This window comes from Aspergillus chevalieri, chromosome 8 (genome assembly GCF_016861735.1).
Source record: "Aspergillus chevalieri M1 DNA, chromosome 8, nearly complete sequence".
NCBI lineage: Eukaryota > Fungi > Ascomycota > Eurotiomycetes > Eurotiales > Aspergillaceae > Aspergillus > Aspergillus chevalieri.
The window spans coordinates 170430-188556 of NC_057369.1; the positions used below are offsets into that span (position 1 = coordinate 170430).

The following is an 18127-nucleotide window of genomic DNA, read 5'->3' on the forward strand; positions in this document are numbered from 1 at the left end:
TGCCTCCAACAGCTAAAAGGATAGAAAAAAGTGCCAACTTGATCCTACAGCGTGCCCATACGGACCCAACTATCCCTCCCAAAAAAGTCAGCAAAGAATGGCCATATCGCTTTCTTGAACGCTTAGGACCTGAATATACACGGCTTAAACAAAGGCCAAGGGATCCAAAGCGCCTACAATCTCAGGATCTTGGGATAATTCAGAACTGGTATGATCGGTTAGAGATCCTCCTTAAACAGTATCAGATCCAGCCCCAGGACCTCTATAATTTCGATGAAATTGGCTTTATGGAGGGCCAGGGCCGTGGAGAAGTGGTAATCACTAAATATCCATCAAGAGCGCAACATCCTGGTGCCTCTTTTTCTCGTGGTTTAATCTCTGTTGTGGAGTGTATTTCTGCAGATGGATCGGTCCTTCCTCCCTGCATCATTCTCCCGGGAAAGGGCCATCTAGAGGACTGGTATACGCATTCAGATATGCCAGGAAACTGGATACTGGGCGTCTCACCAAATGGCTATATATCCGATGAAATAGCCTTTGAATGGATTAAACATTTCGACAAGCATACTAAGCAGCGATGTGTGGGTTTAGACTCTTTTCTTTATTGATCACATAGCAGTCAAGGCTAACTATTTCTTATTTAAATAGGCTGGTGTTTATCGGCTGCTTCTTATGGATAATCATGGATCTCACCTCACGTATGAATTCATTGAATACTGCGAGAAGAATCGGATTCTTCTCTACTCCTTCCCACCACATGCAACCCATTTTTTGCAGCCTTTAGATGGAAAGCCATTTAAACAGTACAAACACTATCATGGGCAGGCTGTCACTGAGGCTGCTATACTTGGATGGAGTGATTTTGAGAAGCGGGAGTTCCTTACAGTACTACCAGGTATTCGGAAGGAGACATTCAAGACCCATACTATCCAATCAGCCTTTAGAGATTGTGGAATCTTCCCTTTTGACCCCTCTCCTGTTATGGACGATCTGGAGAAACAAGCAGAGCCCATTCCAGATCTACAAATATGGGATGGTGACTCTACCTCTAGTGGTTCCGCCCAGAGCTCTCCTAAAACCATCAGGCAACTCCGGAAAGAAATCTCTAAGGCTCGGGCATCCTTGGATAAGATTGATGGTCATCTATCTGCTTTATCACCAGGCTTAAATAGGCGTTTGGAGAGGATATTTAGTGGTGGTCTAACTCAGGCGGAATCCAGTGATCAAACAGCCATGGAGTTGGACCGATATCTCAAAGCTGCAGCACACCAATCTAAGCCAAAATCTCGTCGACAAGTTCCTGGACTTAGCCACTCTGGTGTACTATCAGTGCAGGATGCCAACAGGCGAATTGGTGCCCGAAAGAAGGCAGAAGAAAAGAAGGAAGGGCGGCGACTTGGACAGTCTATTAGGACTTCTTTGGCCACCACTCACCGCAGATATGACCGATTGGAGCTATGGATGATGGGAATTGATGAAAATGCCGACCAGGAAACTATTGATAGTATTTTAAACAAAAACCGATGAATATAACATGTGTTATTAGACATCCATATAAGGGTATATGATATTATTATTCTATCGGTGTGAATATCCTATCGGTGTGGCGCACCCACAGCGAAAGCGGCGGGTGAAAAAGTGGAGGCACAAGTACTTTTAATTTCGATCAGGATGTGGGAAATCTTTTATCTTACTACAGCTTTCCATATCACAAACTATTTATTGACATGCGGGAATCAATAACGATCCAAATAGTCGTCCTCAAACCTCAAATAAACGGAGCCATCAGACAATGCTCGTATCCCCCCACCCTACTAGAATTAACATCCAAGCAGCACAGAAACCTCCGCAACAGAAACAGAGTCTCGATGGAATTGACGGGGTTGCTATCAGTGTCCTTCGGGTGGAAGAGCCCCGGGTAGACGCTGACGTCGATTCCGACGACACCAACGACTATACGTTCAAGGTCGTTGAATTCATAAGTAGCGGACGTCCCGGAGTCACCCATCACAGGCTCAGGGTAGATCACCTCCGCCGTGGCATCGTCTTCGTGGCCACGCGGGGACATCATGATCGAGATGTGAGGCAGCATCACTGGATTGTAGTCTCCGCTGTCTTCGCTGCCCTCCTCGTCCTATTCCTCATCCTCGTCTTTTGCATCTTTGTTGTATTCGTCACCGTAATCTTCTTTGTCGTCGTTCTTTTTTTCCGAGTCAATCGATATCGCATCGTATTTGAGGGAGTTCTTTGCATCGTCTTTGAACGCCTCGTCAATCTCCTCCTCACGCCAGTTGCTCACCCTGACAAGGATATAGCTCATCTTGTTTTTGTTCGGGAGGAAAATGGGGATGATGATATTAGGTCCATTGTACCCAACATGAGGCAGCACGGCGGCTGCCCGGTGAAACGCCCTCCACAAAGTACCCTCGTCCGGATCAACTCCGAGTCGCACGAATTGGTTGAAAAACACCACACCCTCCTGCCACAGAGATCGCAGCCCGTCAGACGCCTCCGATCGTTCGCGAATGGACTCGAGCACATTTTCGGAGAACAGAGAAGATAAGAATATCGCCAGCTTCACCGGGCGATGGCTCCCCTCGGGCTGGGCGGCGTCCATAGCAAACATCAGGATCAAGGTCGCGATGGGATCGCCAGTGCTCCTGAGAATGATCGACCCCTCAGTGACGTGCTTATAGAGCGCCCTGAGGACCTCAACCCGAGTCTTCGAGCGAGTGGACATTTCCACCTGGGAGGCTAGCGCCAGGACCGGCTCCGTAGGATGGTAAGTGCGCATGAACCAGTCGCGTCCCGTTATATGAACGATGTGGCGGAGGTGATTTGCAACGAACTCGTTGGAAAGGCGCTGGTCGGGAGTGATATCAAATTCCATCCGGTAGGAGAGTAACGCCAAGGCCTGGGTATCGCTCATTGGCTTGCGTCCACGCAAGCTTGGATGGCCGCAGATCTTAGTCCTAGCGAGATCAAGCACCTGCATCTGAGCCTCATTGAGGCTAGATTCCCGGGACTTCTCTCGGAGGACAGCACCCCACAAAGGCCTTCCTAGATTGTAGAGATGTTCCAGTCCGACGTTTGCATGGGCTGACTGCGTCAAGGTCCTGATAGCCTCCCAGCCTCGGTCTTTTCTCACAGCGAAAAGGTCCATCGAGTCGATTTCGTATATTGGCGGGAAGGTGCCCTTGGCGTCGGGGCTGGGACAATGGAAGCTTGCTATTTTGGAAGAGGAGTCCACAAGAAGTCCGAACAACGGATTGATCACCCTTTGGTCACGCAGGGCCGTCTGAAACGCCAAAAACGAACCTCCCTCCCCCGAATAGTTGTAGGGGTTGAAGAGGCCACGAGCGTTGTCGATGCAGATAATGGCGGGTGGGGTGTTCTCGGGATCAAAGTGTTTCGTCGCTTTGCTGGGCTGGACGTACTTGCCTCGATGCTCGTGGCGATTGAGCCTTTCCAAGAAATTCACAAACACGCTGGTGATGTTCTCCTCATACAGTGCGAGCGGGACGGCCAGCGTGCCCTGGTTGGCGAACTTCTTCACCCTATGCTCAAATGTCTGCGAGCGCTCCGTGGCGTCATCCGCTGGCTTAAAATCAGACACGTGCTTGTACAACTTCTCGACTTGCTCTGCCAGCTTTGATTGAACATCGGCAAACTCAACCCTTATCATAGCATCAAACAGGCCCGTTGCGGTGATGCCAATGTCCCTACACATCTGGATGTTGACCAAGCTTGCAGCAATGTAACAGTTGAAAAAGACGGCCGCATTCTCTTTATCATCACGTCTGGCAACTAGATCCGCCATCTTCGAGCGAGAAGGATATACTCCAGATTCTGTACTTGCGAGACTGGCGTAGGCAACGTAGACACCCTTCCGGGCGAGTTCCTGGATCAGGAACGTCTTGCCAATACCGCTTGGGCCGATAATGGTCGTATACGGTGCGACGTGCACAGAGGGGTTGTATTGCTGGTAGTAAGGGGATATCTCTTGTTCCAGGATCTGGCCAGCCGTGTCTCTGCAACCGTGGGCTTCCCGGTGGAAGGCGTTCATAACAGCCAATTCTGCCTCGGATGCATCTTGCTGTAAGGCCATGTTGTCGTTATTGAAATCTTCTGGGGTTCTTTCTAGGTTCGACTTCGATCCGCAGTTGAAACTGACTCGTAAGAAACAGCACAGGAGAAAAAAGAATAAAACTGACTGTTGCCACTCACTGAATCGTTTGTACTGCTCATTCGATAGCCTCTTGTAGACCTTCAGCGAAGACAGAACAACACAATTCAAAGGTTGAGTGATAGAGGGAAGCATTAAAAAAAATAAAAGAAATGTTGTGCGAAAACAAATCAAACGTGTAGAATCTAGTAGACAAAGAAAATAGCAGCCTGAGGCAGCAATTGACGAATTTGGACTCATAGTATCGCTTCGTTCAGCCAATTCTCTCTTTTTGGTCATGTTATTTTACCCCGAGATAGTCACTTGAACGGAAATTCCATCGAGACTGAGAGTGAGCAAAACTAGGACTTGCATCCCCACATGCCTCTATTTGTAGTTCCTCCAGTAACTGCTTTTTCTGTCTGCATAAATTCAGCTCAAATTAGGCTGCCAACAGTTTCTCCATGATGTTCAGAACCTGGTTGGAATGACCGGGGTGATCAAGGTTATCCTTCGGGTGTAGGAAGCCGGGATATAGAGCAAGTTTCATGCTGGCTGCAGCGATGACGACTCGCGCGAGATCATCAATGATGGGTAGAACTTCTCACCGCGTCTCGTGCACCTTCCATTTGGACGAGTCCGATCTCTATTGAAGCTGCGGGAGAATAACTGTCTTGCTCCGGTCAGTCTGATGTACTGGACGTGGTGCTAGCGTACGACCAAAAGGATTTGAAGTTGGAGATGCCTTGCTGGATGAAGACCCTTACTCCTATGGTTATTCACCCGAAGACAGTCAATTGAATGGGCATCTGATCTCAGCTGACAGTGAAGGGGAAGCATTGTGCTCGTATATTATTCGCTCGGTTATAGCGGCTGCTGATTGGTCAATTGCTTACTATGAATTGACGCTTGCACGGACTAGATCAGTTAATTGAGGAGGCACATGGGGTTGTACTGTTAAGTCATGTAAATGGTAGTGGATTGCAGAGAAAGCAGCGATCAAAATCGAAAAAGAGAGCACCAGAAGGGACAGGAGGTGACATGACGTCATCGTTGGGTGTTCCCCGGCATCGACCTGAACTCCGATACAACCGGTTTCTGGGTCTAATGCAAGCATGACATCCGTTTACCAGCGTAGTGCTTATATACTTCTCCCAAGCTCACCAAGATTAATTCTACCACGATCCGCAACCTGCATTGATTACACCGCGCTATTGTCAAGATGCCACAGAAACACAGAGTTGCCGTTGTTGGCTCCGGAAACTGGTATCTACTCTTCTACTGATTCCTCAAGCTCTTAGCTGACAACATACAGGGGCTCAACAATCGCCAAAATTGTCGCGGAGAATACGAAAGCGCACACTGATGTCTTCGAAGAGCAAGTCCAAATGTGGGTGTTTGACGAGGACGTTCAAGTCCCCGAGTCCTCGAAACACCGCAGCAAGTACGGCGACAAGACCTACAAACTCACCAAGCTCATCAATGAGACACATGAGAACGTCAAGTACCTGCCTGATATCCGATTGCCCGATAATCTCGTCGCAAACCCCGATCTCCCGTCGACGGTGGACGGCGCAACGCTCCTTATCTTTAACCTACCGCATCAGTTTATATCGAAGACATTGGAGCAGATACAAGGGAAAATTGTGCCGTACGCGCGTGGGATCTCGTGTATTAAGGGTGTAGATGTGTCGGACGTGACGGTTACATTATACTCGGAGTTGATCATGGAGAAACTGGCTATCTACTGCGGTTCCTTGTCGGGCGCCAACATTGCCACAGAAGTGGCTGCGGAGAGATTCTGCGAGACGACAATCGGCTACGATCCTCCACCCATGGACCTCAAGTCCGACGATGGTTCGCCCAAAGACAACTTGATCAAGGTGGATGAACAACGGCAAGATAAAACCAAGCCTACACACGTCAAGCTACAGCCCGTCCCACAGGACTACCCTCACGTCGATGGCAAATTGTGGGACCTGCTATTCTCGAGGCCATACTTCAAGGTTCACGTTGTGCGAGATGCAGCTGGTGTGTCCCTGGGTGGTGCGTTGAAGAACATCGTGGCTCTGGCAACGGGTTTCGTGCAAGCCAAGGGATGGGGAGAGAACACCAAGGCAGCTGTTCTCCGGCAAGGTGTGCTTGAGATGGTCAGATTCGGCCGGACCTGGTTCCCGCAATCTGTCGACGAGCGGACGTTCACCGTTGAAAGCGCCGGTGTCGCGGATCTTGTGGCATCCTGCACGGCTGGTAGAAACTTCCGTTCTGCTTGTCACGCGGTAGAAAAGGGAGTTTCCGTAGAGGAGATTGAAAAGACGGAGCTTAATGGTCAGAAGCTACAGGGTCTTGGAACTGCCCAGTCGGTATGGGAGTTCCTATCGAAGCATGAAAAGACCGAGGAGTTTCCTCTATTTAATGCTGTGCATGGTAAGCTCTCCTTTTATACGTGGTCGCGGATTTATACTGACCCAATGCAGGCATCATTGAGGGCAAAGCATCGGTGGACGATCTGCCAAAGTTGCTGCAGTGAGTTTCTCGAGATTATCGGCATATTCGAGCGATGCATATAGTAGTATTGTCCATTTAATGCAACTAAATAATAATAACGTCACTGGATTTTGGCACACGAATTTCTCGCTTCCAATCGTCATTGGCTGGCGGTTTATTCACCAGCGATGTGTAGTATATAGAGTCCCTTTATATACCCGCAATTCTCTCTTGTATTGAATTTTGACAGTAGCACATCTTCCGAGTTACATTCTTAATCAATTCTCGCGGCTTGTGACACCCAAAGACATATATATCCGACATGGCAGACATCCAACCCTTCCAAATTGATATCCCCAAAGAAGTCGACCGATTGAACCGGAAACTAAAAGACACACGACTTCCAGGACGGCCAATTGTTGCTGATGCGGGGTCTCATTATGGTATGTCGCACTCCTAGTATCCTGTCCTTTGCCGGCAATTCACTAAGATAGGCCCGCCCTACGAGTGGGCGCAACGTCTCTACGACACCTGGATAAACGACTTCGACTGGTTCTCCGTGCAAAGCGATATAAACAAATACCCCCAGTACACCACTTCGATCGAAAACCTCAACATCTACTTCCTGCACACGCGCGCGGAACGTCCGAACGCGATCCCGTTGCTGTTGATACATGGGTGGCCGGGCTCTTTCTGGGAGTTTAGTCGAGTGTGGGGTCCTTTGTCGCGTCCATCTGATGACAAGGATATTGCATTCCATGTGATTGTTCCGAGTCTACCGGGGTTCTGCTGGTCGGATGGCCCGCACCGATCAGGTTGGACTCTGCAGGATACAGCTAGGGTTTTCGATCAATTGATGAAGAAGCTCGGGTATGATCAGTACATGGTGCAATGTGGAGATTGGGGACACTTTGTCGGCCGGGAGCTCGCGTCCAAGTACACGGATTCGTGCAAGTTGTTGCATTCCAATTTTGCTCCGAGTCCGCTGCCTGATGGCGTGGAATATACCGGTCGGGAGAAGGCGACACTGGAACGAGTGAACGACTGGCTGGAGAACCATATTGGTTATGCTGTGTGTATGAGGACTCGTGTATGTTTCCACCCTATTTGCACAAGTCAATACTAACTATCGTCTTCTAGCCACACACAATCGGTCTCGTCCTCCACGACAACCCCCTCGGCATTCTCATGTGGGTAGGCGAAAAATTCATCGAAGCCTCCAACCCCTCCAACCAAAACGATCGTTCATGGACGCACGCGATCCTCACCACCGCGTCATTGTACTACTTCAGCAATTGCATTATGTCGTCTATGCTGACGTACTACGAGAACGTCCAGCATGATAAATTCGCCGAGTTTGTTGTCCAGCCGGAAAACCGAATTAAGGTTCCGTTTGGGTATACGTCGTTTATCTGGGATACGGAGCCTTCGTCGCGGAGGGCAGTTGGGAGGACGGGGGAGTTGGTGTTTTATAAAGGTGTGTATGAGCTGTTTGCTCCATCTGGGCTTCCTTTATAGGTGGTTATCATTGGTTCTAACCCGTTACAGAGCGTGACGATGCTGGGCATTTCGCTGCACTCGAGCACCCAAGTGGACTAGTCGAAGACTTGAGAGAACTGGCAGGCGGACATTGGCGAGCTAGTTAGGCTGTGCTTATGCTGTGATGCGGTGTTCCATTGAAGAAATAAGCCACAGGTATACAATACAACTAAGGATATACGAAACGAAACAAAAAGGGACAGCACAGAGAAGATGAAGGAAAGAAAAGGTCACTCCTTTCGCATCCACCCCAAATCCCGACTCCCCATCACCGTACTCAAGTCCTCCTCACTCGCCGCTGCAGTTGCAACCCGTCCATTACCTAGCACCACCGTGTGCGTCCCATGTGCCTCAACATCCTTGCCCCCGGACCAGAGCTGCTGCGCACTCTCCTGTGCCATCTTGGACTGCTGGAGTGGTGTATTATTCCCCAGGGTAGTTGATAGTGGGAATGAGCCTGGGTTGCGGCTGTAAGAACCCTGTGTGGCTTCACGGAAGAATCGAATCAGGGGGCGTAATGTTGGCAGAGAGCCAGCAGTGATGCCCAGACCAGCTTCAATGTTCGACCAGATGGCGATGTAGGCGGTTTTATAGAGGAATTGCTTGTCAGCGTAGTATTTGAGGTAGGGGAAGCGAACGATGACAGCGACACCTGCTCTGCAATGCAATGCAATTTATATTAGCTTATTCCATAGGCAATGGGTGCGGGCACAAGCGGGGGGTGGGGGGACGAACATGCAGCCCAGACTCAAGATCATTCCCGCAGCAATCTTATTTCGCCGTGGCATGTGCAAGTTCCATATTATGAATGCTGGAAGCAGGCCAATGATGAAGTCCGTAAGGGCTGCAACAGCACTGCATAGATATGCAATGTCAGTGAGGATCTCAATGTCAACACATTTGCCATAGTCCTGATCCAGGCGGTTCCAAAAGTGGTTGATGGGTGTGCATTGGAATATGGTAAAGAAAAAGAAGGCCAATCCAGCAAGTATGTTGATTGCCATAGTGGCATAGAGAATGCCAATATGGATGTGATTGACTGTGATGCGGAGTAGCAACAGGCTAATCGATGTTTTGACAACAACAGATATAGCGATGTATAAGAGTTGGCCCAGCCAGAAGCACTATTTTGTTGGTTGTAATTAGCCCGAGCATGCTGAACGCAGAAAGCCAGAGCCCATACAAATAATGCTTTGTGAAAATCATTAGAATGGAAGAGGAAATATTCGAGTTTCCTGCCCATGCCATAGTTCGCGCCTAAGAAGCCACATGTTGCAAACCCGATATTCAAGGTCTACCAGGGTCAATATATCGTAATTCCATCAGGGAGAAATACGAAACCTACTGCTGCAATGACCATCAAGGTGTCATCCCAGCCAAAGGCCCGGACCAGATGCAATCGCACAAAACATCGCAGCAGCACTGTGGTCAGTGAAATGCTGAGAAAGACAGCGGTAACAACAGTAATAGCCTCACTATAACTGCTGGCCATGGTGCATACTGAGACTCAAGGTGAGGGGGGACGAGTGCGATTAAAAGAATACGCAACACATGAACAAAGTTTGGTGGTTGCACTAACAAAGCTTGTGCCTCTTGCCTAATTTGGGTGATCGACCGCTACTATTTGTCTCAGCGGGTCTAGCGTTTCCGTACTCTATTTCTTGACCAGCATATCCAGGACAATGATTGTCCAATCCATTAGCTTATGCTCTTATTGTCTTGGTGCTGGGTAAGGTAATGCACTACCGAGTTGCGCAGACCACCGAGCTGCGCGATTGGTCCGGGGTAGAGGATCGCTGTGAGAAAAGTGTAGTATGTACAGAGTAGAGTTGTATAGAAGGAGACTCAACGTTACTCTGGAGTATACATGGCACAAAAATGTACAAAAGATCAAATTCTGGTCGTAAAAGTCAATAACGTAATCCACCATCAAGCCCGTGATAATTACAGCGAGAAATCACCAGCTTCGCACATCAGATGAGCATTAGATAGAGAAGAAGAAGCTTGCTTTCAAATAGAGAGGATTGGATAGTGATAGTAGTCAGTCGCCGCCGCATGAACGGACTTTACCGGCGAATTTTCGGCGGTTCGGCCACTTGAGCATCAGAACCACGGGCGCAATCCCAATAATTCCCAACTATGTGTTATGTACCAGCCCATCCAAATCCCAAATTTGAGAATAGTTGCGGCGACCGGCATTTCGCAGGGGCAAGCTCAATTGGGTGGCTGATAGCGAGAAAGCTGAAGAATTATTCGCAGAGTTCTCCGGGGCATTTGGTAGTCCTTGGAGAGCCGTTGGAACTTCATTAGGGAGTGTCATATACAAAAATGGATTCCTTATTGCTGAACAGACACAATTAATCAGACAGAGAGTAGTGGTCAAAACCAAGACTATGCATTTCTCTTGTTCCATACCCGGTCAAAGACAGTCAAAGATCGTTGCGCTTCAGAAAAATTAGCTCGAGCCTCATAGTGCAGATGAATTTATCAACTGTACATACCCGAGGGAACAAGATCAAGAGCCTTCACTGATCTATTCAACGGCTGCTCCAGCATATACACCGCTGATTCCGCGATATCCACTGGTTCAAGAGGCCTGCAAGCAAAGTTAACAACGCTAATAGCATGAATATAGAATAAAAAGGCCATACTGAAATCCCTCAAAGAAGCTATTATACATCTCCTGATCATGCCCAACCCGCTGCGAATGGAAATTGGTCGCCACGCACCCAGGCCGCAGCGCCAAGACGCGGATATTTGTCCCACTCAGCTCATTCCGCAATGCGTTCGTAAAGGCCTCTTGCGCAGCTTTGTTGCTGTGGTACACTGCTTCGCCCGGGAAGGGCGGGACCTCGATACCAGTTACGGAGGTGATATTGAGGATTGTGCCTGCGGCGCGAGGGATCATGGAAGTGTTGAGGACTGCGTGAGTCACGAACATGAGGCCGTTGATGTTGGTGTTGTTCATGGTTAGGATGTCTGATACGCGGAGGTCGTGGAATGCGGATGGGGCGCCGAGGGCTAGGCCGGCCTGGTTCTGTTAGGTTTGACGGGTGTAATGGGCGCGGAGAACGCACGTTGTTGACCAGAATGTCAACCTGAGCGAGTTCCTGCACACTGGAATTCACGGCAGCTTCGACTGCAGTGTAATCTTGAACATCGACTGCTTTGTAGATCACTTTAACTGCATGGTGCTTCTTGATTTTGTCTGCAAGGTTCTGTAGCTTATCCTACTAGGCGTTAGACGATACCCAGGACTCAATGGAAGTGTACGTACCTCAGATCTCGCAAAAAGAATCAAATTCGCGCCTTTGGCGGCTAGTGCTTCAGCAATGGCGGAACCAATTCCCATAGAAGCTCCGGTCTGATCGAGTCAGTACGTTGTCAAACACGAATGGGGGAGGGGTTGGGGACACCTTACAAGGAGCACGTTAGATCCTTGAAGAACCATGTTGCTAAATTGCAAATTGTATCTACTGCTGTCCCTTTTCTGAATGTGACATCAGAATTGGGAGCATTTATAGCATAGCGAGCATGTCATCATCGAAAGGAAACTCGCATAGGAAACTCGCATAGGAAACTCGCATAGGAAACTCGCTATGCGATCTGAGTGGTGGATACTCGATACCAATTGGGATCGATAACCGAAACTGAGTGAATTCAATCAATCCACCTCAAGTCTTGTCTAAACTTGGCTATTCTACAAAGTAATTCTATCCCTAATCTCCATCGCCGCCGTATCCTTCCACTCCGGCCTCCACCGCGACAACGGCGGCCGTTCATACACGATATCCCCAGCCGACCACATAATCCGCTTCCGATCCAACACCTCGGTCACTTCATTGTCCGGGCAGATGATATAAAACACGCCGTCCACCATTTTCCGGTTCATATACTCAACAACCTGCTCCGGTGCCCACGCGCCATCCGGCTTGGACGGGAACCGACCGGCGCTGAAGCCCGTGTACGTCCAGCCGGGAACGAGGAGGTGGACGCTGATTTCAGGATGGTCGGAGTGGAGATGGTAGGATAGTTGTTCGGCGATAGATTTCACTGCGGCTTTGGAGGCGTTGTAGGCTGGGTTACCGGGGGGATTGGTGATTCCCTGCTTGGAGCCAGTTAGGACGATGGCGCGTGGTTTTGATTCCGTCCCATTTTTCATGGTGTCGAGTAAGGCTGCGATGCCATTCGTGTAGCCTAATGTGTTGACGGCAAGCGTGCGCGAGAAATACTCCGGATCTTGCCAGGCGGTTTTCCCAGCCTCCGGCTCGACACTGCACCCAGCGTTTAGCATGAGAAAGTCGATTCCGGAGGGGTGCATTGTCGAAATGCCCTGTTGCAGGACCTTCCAGGCCTTGGCGTCCGCAACGTCTAGGTGGAACATCGATGTTCTGATTCCCGAAGTTGACGGAAGCTGGCTAGTTGCTTCAAGTAGTGAATGCTCGTTGACATCGAGAAGAACGAGGTTCATGCCGCGAGAATAACAGAAATGCGCCGTCGCCAGACCGATTCCAGAAGCTGCTCCGCTGATGAGAGCAGTAGCTCCCTTGCGGAAGACTGGATGGAGGCTTTCAGACATCTTCTTTCTTTTCTTAACTCAGACCAATTTGTTTGTATATACAGACAGCTCTTGATGCAACAATCAATCCAAAATATATGCCGCCCTGGGCAACATTAATTCCTGGACGGATGTCGGAGATGTGGGGGATGCGGGGAGCGCTGACCACATAATGATAGAAACCGAGCATAATTGGCCAATTAGGAAACTGAGCGAGAAACGAGTCGAGCCGGAATGATCTCGCTCTCGACATCAATTCGTCGAATCTGTCCCACATCCCCACCGTAATCATGGACAAGAAAAGCGGATGCGCAAAGTTTATCCTCATTGAGCCCACAGTCTTCGAAGCTCGTCAGCAAGACACATGGTCCGTCGACCGGAGCTTTCTTGACATTCTTCAATGAGTTCCAGCGTACGTTGTCTTTCCAGCAACCCCTCGGTTACGAGTCCCGCAATGTACAGGCACTGTGTGGAGACCAGGCTCCAGGTGTCGGGAACGCCCGCATTTGAAACCAGGAATATCTGCTCGCGAGATCGCTCGATTTGACGGCGGATCCAGAGCGACTGCGTGTGGCCCAAGCCTCGACTCTCGACTGGAACTGGTGGCCGATGCAAATTCAGCAAGATCTTCGAGGCGTGGTAGACCTGATAGGCAATGGCTGGCTCGTATTAGTGGGGAGAGTTATCCCGTCACCGGAAACAGTATACGTACCGCTCTGTGGATACATGAACCACAAAGAAGGAAATTGATGAGGTACATTCTGATCTTGAGATGCTGTTGGTTCCGCAAAGAAGTGTGACATGGAAGACGGAAGCTTTAGTTCCCAATCCTCCAGGGCAGCATCCAAACTGGTGACTCTACGTTGCCGAGCTTCAGTCTTCTCGTCGGCACTAATCTCGCCCGGAGTATCGCCTGAATTGCAGAAGGATACGCATTGTCCAAATATAAAAATCACGCGATTTGCTATGTCCTCAATGCAGACACCTTCGAAAGTCTCAAGAGGCGGGGGCTGCCAATATGCTTCGTCCAGAAGCATCTGTCGGCCGGTTTGAAGGGCCGCCCAAATTTCGTGTCTGTACCATGTCCAGTACACAGCTCCCTGAAGTCCGCATTGATCGCCGTAAACCCGACGAGACTGCAAGAAAAACGCGACACCTCCTAAATGAGATCCGAAGTTCTCGCCCACGACATCGAACATTTCATATCTGTAGATGTCAGCATTCATCATTTGCGGATTTCAATGCATATACGTACGTCGAAAGGATGATGCTTGAGGCCAAAATCTCATCTCTCGAGGCACATTCGGTATCCATCAGTAACGTACTCAGCACCTTGATAGCTTTCTGGTGATAATGAATGGCAACATTCTCGCTAGTACGTTGCTCTTCTCCCGATGCCTTCAAAGTTGAATGTTTCATTGACAGTGCAAGACATGAATTCATGAGTACAGGACACCGAAGCGCCATGATCGGCACTTTTCCATAAAACGGCTGGTCGCGCGAGAATGAATCGATCTGTCAACCGTAAGCATATCGTATCATATGTAGTGGTACTAGCTCTCTGTCACAACCTGGCTTCTCTCGTATCGTACCTAGGGTTCTAGTTAGTTGTATTTCGAGACTGGACACTTGCCCTAAGTGTCTTCCAGATATCGTATGCTCAATGCCCCTCCGGGTCCGGTTCGATAAGTCGTATGCGTTGATGGGTATATCGCCCCCTCCAGGCTCCGTAAGATATTCAACAAGTAGAAACAGTAAAGGTAACGAATAGAGAAGCAAGGCCAACCGAGTATATATACTGGGTTGTTGGTTAAGTGCGGACGAGTCAGAAACTAGAAGGTAACCAATGCTGAATGACTTGTATTGATCGCGAAGAACTAAGCTAAGTACATGAATGAGTGTCCTTATATATGTTTCCTCCTTCATAGCCATCATGTCCCTTTGCTATGCTGGGTATGATTGTCATCATATCTGATCATACCTGTTGCTATGTTCGGATCTGATGAAGGATCACGTGACATACCCGCTGGTTCGGCCAATTCGATCCCTGTTCCTCCTACATTTCCTTCATCAACTATTATCCAATAGTTTCTGCCTCGACTCTCCATATCATCACGTGAGATTAATACGTTGAGGCCTGTAACACTCTCACATACCCATCTGGATACTCGTTCAACGTAATTACGGAAAATAGTTACTTCTGCCGCACTCAACTCAATCTGCTCCTGTACTATGAGTGCTATTGAGCGATCCTCTCTACTATCACCTATTCTGCTGGTGGGACCCAAGCTTATCACGGGAACCGGTTGCGACTGGACCGACGGAGCAAATGACATAGGCTTCTCGACGTGCAGGAAGATGGCAGCCAGATTCGGTGAGGGTGAGTCATATACAGATGATGGTATTTCCAGACCACGAACACCGCTCGCATCTATCCCATTCGATTCATCTCTCTGGGATTCCAGCGAAACCCCGCTCCTTTCCCGCTCGATACCTCGTGGTCGGTGGGTTTGCAGGGACGCAGCTCCGAAGGAGTGGTAGCTGGTATCTTGCTGGCCACTCACGGATGAGTCCCTGGCATCTTGACCGTCGTCATCCTGCGGGTAAGCGCGTCTCGAACGACGCAGTGGCGCTGGATTGGAAGTCCTGTTCCCAACGCTGCTGGGAGCAGCATCATCATACTTGCATAGTCGGTTCTTCCTCGCGCAATTGTTACAGATCGGTCTTGATTCGTCGCACTTCACGCGGCGGCCACGACAGGTTTTACTTGATAATCTGTTAGCACCTTGTTGTATGACAAAGGCGTAGGACCTACCAGCCTGTAGTGACTCGCAATCTTTTGCGTACAGGGCCATTCAGACCTCTGCGTTTCATTGCACAAGTCTCCCAAGAATGTTATATAATTCGAGATTTCGAGCTTGCTTCTTATCGGAATGGCATGAGAAGCCGGTAGCTGCGCGTCGGAGACGCAGCAGAAAATCCCCCTTCGGTAACCGGGCCGATAAGATAAAAGGATCCTTGATGCCTGCGGCGCAAGGCAGAAATCAGGTGCTTCATCCCCGTCCTTCTACTAATGAGAATAACTAGTTGTAATTTCTAGAAAGTACGCCTGGATTACATTTCATTCTATTTCTATGAGACTAATCGCTATTCTCTAGTACCATATCTTCTAAGGCTTCTCCAAGTACCGCATCATCCAGATCCAACTCAATGTCTTCCAATATCACATCCGTTGCCTTCTCGCTAATCATATAAACAGGAAGAGCAGGAAAAGCTCCGGGTACATGCGGAAACACGGAAGCATCAACAACTCTCAAGCTCTCAACACCTCGCACGCGGAATCGTGAATCAAGGCATGCCATTGGATCTCCATCTGCTCCGATATGACATGTGCTTGTCGCATGGTGTGAGAATGCTTTGTCTTTGATATCCTGCTTCAGTGCGTCGACACGCTCGATTGAGGTGCCAGGAAACTCCTCTACCATGGGTCCGATAGGCTCTGGGATACTTTTGAGTATTGAACGTGCAAATTCAACTCCGTCTGCTATCGCAGTGAGGTCATCATCGGGTCTGTCTTGGTTGTCATGTTCACTGAAGAACCTAAAATTCACCTCTGGCAAATCACGGGGATCCGCTGAGCATAAAGTCACAGACCCTGCTTGGGATCGGCGTGGATGTGTCTTGATCAAATTCCAGCAAAATTTGTTCAAGGCGCCCCCTAGCACCTTGGAGTAACCGGGGAAGTACCCGGGGAACGTCTTTGCTCCTCCGAAAAGGAACAGGTCCAGCTCGCCGTCTTCGCTGACCTTAGATTTCTTCTTCACGGCCATTGTCTCCGCGATAGATCTATACGGTCCGTTGCCCTCCTGGACCCATTGGGTGAGAGACGGATTCACCGGCAGAGCCAAACAGTGAGTCCTGAAAAATGGAAAGATTCTGATCGCATCGGTAGATGACTGGATACTCGTAGTTGTCTTGGAGGTTGTATCCCACTCCAGGAAGGTTGACCCGGACTGGAATTCCGAACTTCTGAAGCTCCTCTTTCGGCCCAATGCCACTCAGCTTCAGTAGTTGTGGTGTGTTGAATGAACCTCCAGCCACGATAACTTCACGAGAAGCGAACACACGTCTCTTGATTCCTGCGTGTTTGGGATCAAATGTCGGATCTGCCTTGTACATACTCTTTCCCTCTAGGAACTCGACTCCGATCGCCTTTGGCTTCCCATCGTTGCCGCTGAACAGAATACTGGTAGCAAGGGACCTCATGCGGATATGGAGTGGATACTTCTTAGATCCATCCGCATTTCTGGCATTGGCAGTAGCGACGAGGTAATTCCGAGCACTACTCCGTCTACCCCTCTCACTCATAGGGAGAGTCAATTCGTACGCTCCTTCGACTTGGGGCTCTCGGCTGTTCACATCATCCTTGAATTGTTTGCTTGGCGAAGGTACAGCGTGAAGAGCAGCCTCAACGAAGGTTCTCTTCGAAGTCAACACAATCGGATCAGCGTGGTTTGTCTCCAACCAACCGCCAAACCCGTGACCATCAGTTCCCTCCGAAAGGTAGCCACATCTCTCGAGTCGTTCAAAGTAACGTTTCATCTGTTGCGGACCCCACGATGAATCATTTGTAATGTTAGCAATACGCGCCCAATCTTCATCCGGTGATAGCACAGTTATCAGAGCGTTGTGCGCCGTGCATCCGCCTAATGTCCCTGCTCGCGGATAATATACACCTTTTTGCTTCGATCCAGGAGGAGGATTGACCCCGATAAACATCTTTCCGTCTGGTGTCCCCCAGGTCATCTTGGGATCTCTTGCTGCCTGCGTCTCGTCATCGTAGTGTTTGACAAAGAAGTCCCATCTGATAACCGGGTCCTCTGTTGCTACAATATGAAATGCAGGGACTTTCTGCATGAGACTCTGGCCTTGATCATCGCCAGCTTCAAGGAGGAGCACTTGATGACCGTGTCGGGCAAGATTGGCGGAAAGTGGCCCGCCTCCTGCGCCTGAGCCGACAATGACATATTCGTAGTCGCTAGGAAGTAGTTCAACTTTGTGATTGCTAGCCATGGTGACACGGGGTTGGAAATATATAATGAAAGAATTCGACATAAATTCCTACAACAAGGAATTGCGGTGTGCCAATGATGTAAGTTGAGAGAACGTAAACATTATGGCAGAGAAAAAGTCGGAACTAGACGTGTGTAGATACACTGTTCCTTGGTACCTATTGCGGCGGATACGGGGGTAAAGGCCTTGTAGATCGGATCGTGAACTTGGTAAGATCCCAACCTACTTAAATGCTTCTGCATTCTAAATTTATCCACGCCGAGTCTCAATGCCTTAACCTCACAAAAGCAAAGAGAGCTGAGCAT

At 49.3% G+C, this 18127-nt stretch overlaps 10 protein-coding genes across 10 annotated transcripts; 3 read left to right on the forward strand and 7 right to left on the reverse strand.

Moving 5' to 3' along the window:
- Positions 1-672: 672 nt before the first annotated feature.
- Positions 673-1527, forward strand: ACHE_80049S (uncharacterized protein; the record flags this gene model as incomplete). The annotated part of the gene is made up of 1 exon (XM_043283377.1): positions 673-1527. The coding sequence occupies one exon, from the start codon at positions 673-675 to the stop codon at positions 1525-1527; it is 855 nt and encodes a 284-aa protein (XP_043140662.1).
- Positions 1528-2134: 607 nt separating this feature from the next.
- ACHE_80050A (uncharacterized protein) lies at positions 2135-4108 on the reverse strand (the record flags this gene model as incomplete). Its single annotated transcript, XM_043283378.1, has 1 exon — positions 2135-4108. The coding sequence occupies one exon, from the start codon at positions 4106-4108 to the stop codon at positions 2135-2137; it is 1974 nt and encodes a 657-aa protein (XP_043140663.1).
- A 1279-nt stretch (positions 4109-5387) lies between these two features.
- Positions 5388-6695, forward strand: GPD1_3 (glycerol-3-phosphate dehydrogenase family protein; the record flags this gene model as incomplete). Its single annotated transcript, XM_043283379.1, has 3 exons — positions 5388-5431; positions 5481-6592; positions 6643-6695. The coding sequence occupies 3 exons, from the start codon at positions 5388-5390 to the stop codon at positions 6693-6695; spliced, it is 1209 nt and encodes a 402-aa protein (XP_043140664.1).
- Positions 6696-6974: 279 nt separating this feature from the next.
- ACHE_80052S (epoxide hydrolase family protein) lies at positions 6975-8298 on the forward strand (the record flags this gene model as incomplete). Its single annotated transcript, XM_043283380.1, has 4 exons — positions 6975-7095; positions 7147-7742; positions 7793-8129; positions 8201-8298. 4 exons carry the CDS (start codon positions 6975-6977, stop codon positions 8296-8298), a joined length of 1152 nt encoding a protein of 383 aa, XP_043140665.1.
- Positions 8299-8421: 123 nt separating this feature from the next.
- ACHE_80053A (uncharacterized protein) lies at positions 8422-9195 on the reverse strand (the record flags this gene model as incomplete). The annotated part of the gene is made up of 2 exons (XM_043283381.1): positions 8422-8848; positions 8927-9195. 2 exons carry the CDS (start codon positions 9193-9195, stop codon positions 8422-8424), a joined length of 696 nt encoding a protein of 231 aa, XP_043140666.1.
- A 1387-nt stretch (positions 9196-10582) lies between these two features.
- On the reverse strand, positions 10583-11642 carry ACHE_80054A (uncharacterized protein; the record flags this gene model as incomplete). Its single annotated transcript, XM_043283382.1, has 6 exons — positions 10583-10635; positions 10693-10787; positions 10843-11222; positions 11269-11421; positions 11469-11555; positions 11613-11642. The coding sequence occupies 6 exons, from the start codon at positions 11640-11642 to the stop codon at positions 10583-10585; spliced, it is 798 nt and encodes a 265-aa protein (XP_043140667.1).
- A 249-nt stretch (positions 11643-11891) lies between these two features.
- On the reverse strand, positions 11892-12770 carry ACHE_80055A (SDR family NAD(P)-dependent oxidoreductase; the record flags this gene model as incomplete). Its single annotated transcript, XM_043283383.1, has 1 exon — positions 11892-12770. The coding sequence occupies one exon, from the start codon at positions 12768-12770 to the stop codon at positions 11892-11894; it is 879 nt and encodes a 292-aa protein (XP_043140668.1).
- A 303-nt stretch (positions 12771-13073) lies between these two features.
- ACHE_80056A (Zn(II)2Cys6 transcription factor) lies at positions 13074-15623 on the reverse strand (the record flags this gene model as incomplete). The annotated part of the gene is made up of 5 exons (XM_043283384.1): positions 13074-13408; positions 13462-13955; positions 14005-14264; positions 14906-15515; positions 15565-15623. The coding sequence occupies 5 exons, from the start codon at positions 15621-15623 to the stop codon at positions 13074-13076; spliced, it is 1758 nt and encodes a 585-aa protein (XP_043140669.1).
- Positions 15624-15889: 266 nt separating this feature from the next.
- On the reverse strand, positions 15890-16579 carry ACHE_80057A (choline dehydrogenase family protein; the record flags this gene model as incomplete). Its single annotated transcript, XM_043283385.1, has 1 exon — positions 15890-16579. The coding sequence occupies one exon, from the start codon at positions 16577-16579 to the stop codon at positions 15890-15892; it is 690 nt and encodes a 229-aa protein (XP_043140670.1).
- Positions 16580-16595: 16 nt separating this feature from the next.
- ACHE_80058A (GMC family oxidoreductase) lies at positions 16596-17822 on the reverse strand (the record flags this gene model as incomplete). The annotated part of the gene is made up of 1 exon (XM_043283387.1): positions 16596-17822. The coding sequence occupies one exon, from the start codon at positions 17820-17822 to the stop codon at positions 16596-16598; it is 1227 nt and encodes a 408-aa protein (XP_043140671.1).
- Between the last annotated feature and the right edge of the window lie 305 nt (positions 17823-18127).